Source organism: Sphaerodactylus townsendi, linkage group LG16 (genome assembly GCF_021028975.2).
Source record: "Sphaerodactylus townsendi isolate TG3544 linkage group LG16, MPM_Stown_v2.3, whole genome shotgun sequence".
Taxonomy (NCBI): Eukaryota; Metazoa; Chordata; class Lepidosauria; order Squamata; family Sphaerodactylidae; genus Sphaerodactylus; species Sphaerodactylus townsendi.
Window position 1 is genome coordinate 25,535,172 of NC_059440.1, and position 6,260 is coordinate 25,541,431.

The 6,260-nt window shown below is 47.3% G+C and overlaps 1 protein-coding gene across 1 annotated transcript; it reads right to left on the reverse strand.

The window, feature by feature from the left end:
• Window positions 1–3,310: 3,310 nt before the first annotated feature.
• LOC125446083 (transcription factor HES-5-like) lies at window positions 3,311–5,402 on the reverse strand. Its single transcript, XM_048519603.1, has 3 exons — window positions 5,287–5,402; window positions 4,786–4,966; window positions 3,311–4,316 (listed from the first exon to the last, which is right to left on the reverse strand). Exons 1-3 carry the CDS (start codon window positions 5,350–5,352, stop codon window positions 4,087–4,089), a joined length of 477 nt encoding a protein of 158 aa, XP_048375560.1. The 5' UTR covers window positions 5,353–5,402; the 3' UTR covers window positions 3,311–4,086.
• Between the last annotated feature and the right edge of the window lie 858 nt (window positions 5,403–6,260).

The window sequence follows — 6,260 nt, forward strand, 5'->3', positions numbered from 1 at the left end:
GGCTGTGGTGGCGAACCTTTGGCACTCCAGATGTTATGGACTACAATTCCCATCAGCCCCAGCCAATTGGTCATGCTGGCAGGGGCTGATGGGAATTGTAGTCCATAACATCTGGAGTGCCAAAGGTTCGCCACCACTGCTTTATGGCATTGTACCAGAGGTGGGATCCAGCAGGTTCTCACAGGTTCCCGAGAGTAGGTTACTAATTATTTGTGTGTGCCGAGAGGGGGTTACTAATTGGTGATTTTGCCACCTGATTTTTGCCTTAGTTACGCCCCTCCTCTCAGCAGTTGCCACAGCCCCACCCAGGAATGCCCTGTCCCCGGAATGCCCGACCACACCCCCTGTCGTGCCCCGCCCATCCCCACTGGCACTACGCCACAGTTTGAATCCCACCAACATGGGAACCTGTTACTAAAATTTTTGGATCCCACCACTGCATTGTACCCTGCTAATGTCCCTCTGCTGTCCATTCTTCAACCTCCCCAGACTCCACCCCCCAAAAAAATCTCCAGGAATTTCACAGGCCAGAGTTGGTAATCATAGGATTAACCCCTCTTCCATTTTTCAGCATTATGCCTAGCAATCTTTAGGGCACTTGGCAGTGAGCCCTGGAAAATCTTACCCAGCACTGCTGCTTTGTTCACACTTTAGTTTGCAACAACAACAAAATATTTGGAATGTGCTGCCACAGGAGGTGGTGACGGCCACTAACCTGGATAGCTTTAAAGGGGGCTTGGACAGATTTATGGAGGAGAAGTCGATCTATGGCTCCCAATCTTGATCCTCCTTGATCTGAGGTTGCAAATGCCTTCCAGGGGTCTGCAACCAGTGACTCTCCAGATGTTCATTCATTTTATTTATTTATTTATTTATTTATTTATTTATTTATTTATTTATTTATTAAATTTAATATACCGCCCTATCCCCGAAGGGCTCAGGGCGGTGAACAGCATAAAATCATATATAAAACATACAATTTAAAACAATTATGTTCTAGCATAGGAACCCACGAAACCCATATACAGCCCTCCCCAGAAAAGAAATGGGTCCCAATGATGTTAAGGGACCCAATAAACATTGGGGGGGGGGCGGAGGCACTATCAGTGGCTGGACTCTCCAAAGGCCTGGTGGAATAGCTCGGTCTTGCAGGCCCTGCCGAATTCTCCAAGGTCCCGCAGGGGCCGGACAGCTGGTGGTAGAGTTTCCATGTGGAGGCCAGCCGCGTCATCGAGGGGCCAGGGATCTCCAGTAAATTTGGATCTCCAGTACAATTCCCATTAGCCCTGCCACTTGACCATGCTGGCAGGGGCTGATGGGAATTGTAGTTCATGAACATCTGGACAGCCACAGGTTGCAGACCCCTGGCCCCCTTAGCAGACCAGGTGCTTGGGAGCAGCAGCAGCAGAAGGCCATTGCTTTCATACCCTGCATGTAAGCTCCCAAAGGCACCTGGTGGGCCACTGCGAGTAGCAGAGTGCTGGACTAGATGGACTCTGGTCTGATCCAGCTGGCTCTTTCTTATGTTCTTATGTTCTTATATCTCCAAAACACTTGTCCTGTCATTATCATTTCTGTTTCGACTCTGTTTTTCGTTTGGGTGAGATTCCCTTTTGTATATCCTCAGAAAATTTAAACGGTTTCTCTCACTTCTCTAATCTAGACTCTGTGTGTGTGTTTGTGTGTGTGTGTGTGTGTTTCTTTTCAGTTTCCCCACCCTATTCCATAACCAATCAAGCCATTCAAAACAACTGTGTTTTTAAGGGCACTGGTTGAGCTGTGGGCATGTCGAGGTCGGCAGGAAACCTAAAATGTGTCTCTTGATCATGTGATACAGTTGCTTGCATCAACAAAATCTCTTGACTGAATCCTTACCCGAACAAAAAGTTATTCTGATCCAGTTTTGCACTGGATTTCCCATAATACCTCAAAAAATGTCTCTGGGAAGATCACAAATGGTACACGAATGCAAGATCTTTGCCTCCAAAAAGCTGAGATTGGTGTATGTGGTTCTCCTTTGCGGTATTTTATTTTTACAAGGTAGGTTTGGCTGAAAAAAGTGAACGAGAGAGAGAGAGAGAGAGAGAGAGAGAGAGAGAGAGCAGATGAGCTGCACAGTTGTGCAGAGATTTGAACCCAAGTTTCCTAATCTGGTACTTGAACATCTGCACCACACCCTCTTTTCCTGAACTGCCTTGGAAATGCTTGAAGGGACTGGCTGAACACCTCAGCACAAGTCACTAGAGGGAAGTACTGCACCACTTTCACAAGAAACAAGTTGCAAAGGGGGGGAGAGTTGGGGACCAGCTGACATGGCTGGGGAGACTGTGTCTGGGATTTCACTTGCACATGAGAACTGTGTGTTTTCTTACTATTGACATTCTGATATCCTGACATGCAAAACTCATCCTCTGTCACTGTTAGAAGAAGAAGAAGAAGAAGAAGAAGAAGAAGAAGAAGAAGAAGAAGAAGAAGAAGAAGAAGAAGAAGAAGAAGAAGAAGAAGAAGAAGAAGAAGAAGAAGAAGAAGAAGAAGAAGAAGAAGAAGAGGAGGAGGAGCAGGAGCAGGAGGAGCAGGAGCAGGAGCAGGAGCAGGAGCAGGAGCAGTTTGGATTTATATCCCCCCTTTCTCTCCTGCAGGAGACTCAAAGGGGCTGACAATCTCCTTGCCCTTCCCCCCTCACAACAAACACCCTGTGAGGTGGGTGGGGCTGAGAGAGCTCCGAGAAGCTGTGACTAGCCCAAGGTCACCCAGCTGGCCTGTGTTGGAGTGTACAGACTAATCTGAATTCCCCAGATAAGCCTCCACAGCTCAGGCGGCAGAGCGGGGAATCAAACCCGGTTCCTCCAGATTAGATACATGAGTTCTTAACCTCCTACGCCACTGCTGTTAGGCTTTCTACCACTAACTCCTGAGCCAGTGTACAGTACAGTATCGATGAGTCAATGGTTAAAAAGAAAGAGCTACCTTTATCAGTGGTGTATCTAGGGAACATGAAGCCCAGTGCAAAATCTGAGTTTTCTGCCCCCTCTCCCATGTATGGGTGGCCACCCTCCCCCACCATGACCCGGGGGGGGGGAGGAAGAGGGGAGTGGGGGCGATTTTTGGCCTCTCATGGGACTAAATGGCCGCAGCCATTTTTGACCCCATATGTCCCACTGAAGGGAAATTTCAGATTGTGAGCCTTTGGCATGTTAAACTCTTGTGATGATCCCCTCCACCTGCACTGTAGGAACGGGATAATCTTAGAAGAGCCCGAGTAATTTATTTCCCCTTCCCCCCAAATGAAGCCATCACAAAATGACAAAAAAAGAGTTTTTTCTTTTATTTCTTCTTACAAATAATGTCGTACAAAAGGCATACACTGTATGCACACTATTCAAAGATCCTGACAACAGGACACAACACACCCATCCATCATGAATGGAAACATCCCCCATCAGAGAGGAGACAATCATTGTTTCAATGAAACCAACAGAGAGCATCAATCTTAGCATCGAAACATGTGATGCTAGAGAAACATTTATCTCTCATCAGACATTTTCTTTAATATAAAGCAAAAAGGTATCGTTTTCCTAAGAAACAGAGGAAAAAATGCAAGTAAAAAAATCGCAGCATTTCGCTTGGCCTTCTTTAAAGAAAAAGAAAACCTGGTAGTCTTTCAAAGCGGACAGGATTTGGTGTTGAGAAGTCAGCGATCCGCTTTGTAAAAGCCACCCGGAAGCAAAGCCGGACATTTTTACAATTATGCAGAGAATCTTCTCCTACTACAACATCTGGCACCACCACGATTTGACAATCATACTAACAGTTGTAAAACAACGTATCACCTGCCCTTAAAGACACACACAATCTTCATTATGAAGCTACTTGCCCCTCCCCAGATTGGATTGTTGCTGCGTGTAACTTTTCACCTACTGGAGAAACACCCCGAATTCTTTCAAACGCTCTCCACTCCACCCACATAATAAATAATGCAAAAGGGAAGTAATATTCCCTACAAAGAAGAAGACCAAGGCTGGGTGATGGGATAGGAAACCCAGCCCTTCTTCTGGAGTGAATGTCCATTGCCAAACTTCCAGTTGTCTACCAGGGTCTCCAGAGTGTCTGGACACCTTTACAGGATGAGTATTTTGAGGCAGAAGGTGAATTGACTTCAGGGGTGGACAGTTGATTCCTCTGGAAATGGTTCGTCAGCATGGCCTGGGTTCCGGAGTGGATCTTGTGGAGAGACATAAATCGGAAGGCCTCTTGGAGACATCTCGAGTAGCCTTCTTTGAAGTCATGCTGGGTATCTTTATGAGAAGGATCCCTGGCTAGAAAAGAAGAGAGAGGACGATATTTTAATATCCATGCTGCAGCTGAAAGCACAAGTCAGTGATAGCTATCTTCAAAGTGCAAACTCTATTTGATGTGGCTCCATGACAGAGCACGTGCTCCTATCCTTGGTATTTCCAATTAAAAGAGGCTTGGGTAGCAAATGAAAGAAAAAGCCATCTTTCTAAGAACCACTGTCAAACACAAATGCTGAGCTAGATGGGCCAATGTTCCAACTTTGTATAAAGGAGTTTATGCACAGCTGGGTCTTTTTTTTACAGGGAAAGGTCATAGACCAGTGAAAGTTTTCCTTTTTTATAGATGCCCAAGGCACTTAACATCTACAATTCAAGGGTCTCGTGTCTTGGGAAGCATCTTTCTATACCTCAGATTCCAGAAGATCTAACCCTGGCCTACTGGAACTAATGATCTGACAACAGAAAGGAGACCTCGTCGAAAACTACCAACCTTTCAAATGCAGCCAGCTCTGCTCTTTTAGGTAGTCCACGGTCATCTCCAGGATGTCAGCTTTCTCCAGCTTGGAGTTGGGCTGGTGCCTCTGGAATTCCTTCTCCAGCAAGAGTTTCAGTTGCTCGATGCTGCTGTTCATGCGGTCGCGGCGCATTTTCTCCACCGCCGGTTTTCTCAGCTGCAAAGGAGAGAGCGGCTCGTTTAGGAAAAATCTCGACTTAAAGCCCACGCGCCGTGCACCTCTTCAGTCACCCCAGTCAATGGTATTGAACGCAAGCTGGCAAACATTGGTAGAGACGTTCGTTGCCATTGGAGATGGTGCGGCCTCCTCCCACCCATGCTCCGCACAAAAATAATCCTGGGAATGATCGTTTGGAATGATCGTTCTCTATCTTAGCTGTCCTCCCTCCATGAACTACACAACCACGCAAAGAGACTGTTTAACCAGTCTATCAAGAAGATGCGCCCACAGAAGCTAGCATGTATCCAGTTACTTACTTTATTTTTCTCTTTCGAAGTGAGCAGGCCGCTTTGAGCCATGAAAATGAGGCCGGCAGGTGCCATTCTTAGCCAGGCAATACAGAGCAGTTTGTTTCAGGCTACACTCCGGAGGGAAATGTATTGAGGCTCCATGCTCCCTTGCCCTGTATTTATACAGCCTAGGCACGCTGAGAAGAGTTGTGGGTCTCTGCTTCTCTCCACTTTCCCACACTCGGGAGCCAATCAGAAGGGCCCTCCAAGACACAATAGAAGAAGCGGCTATTCTTGCATGCTCCATTGGCGGTGAATAGCTGCCAGATAATGACCCTCTCCCAGATGAGCAGGTGGGGAGTGTGTGGCACGAGAAAGATTGGAATCGGGGATTACACACAGGGAAGCTGGGAACGGGCTGGTCCTCACTCCCCCCCCCACCGCACCCCTTGCTTGGGCCGCAGAAGAGATCAATCACATTCCAGATGATCAGACGGCATACTTGGGAACCCTCAGCGGGCATGGGAAAGGGGGAACGTGGCGGCCAGCGGTAGGAAGAATGCTGGCTCGAGGGGGGCACGAGTTGAAACAGTGTGTTACAGTGGTGAGAGCACAAGGCTAGGAGTACAGAAAGCCTACTTCACAGGGTTGGTGTGAGGATACCATGGAGGAGGGGAGAGCTGCGTATGTCGCCATGAGCGCCTTGAAGAAAGGGCAGCATAAAATTGCATGCTATCATGGACCACTGAGGAAGGCCTGGTTCTTACTATTAAAATGGTCACCCACTATCTTGACTTCTGTGGTGCAGGTAGGTCTGATAGTTCCCTGCACAAAGAAAACTAGTTTGTCAGACAGGTAGTTGCGCTGGAACTTTCCTTCCTGGCAGAGGACATAAAGGCATGTCGTTCGCATTGAGCAATGATTCAGTCATGCGGGGGGGTCCTCACCTGCAGTAGAAGAAGATGAGTTTGGATGCATACCTCACTTTTCTCTACTATAAG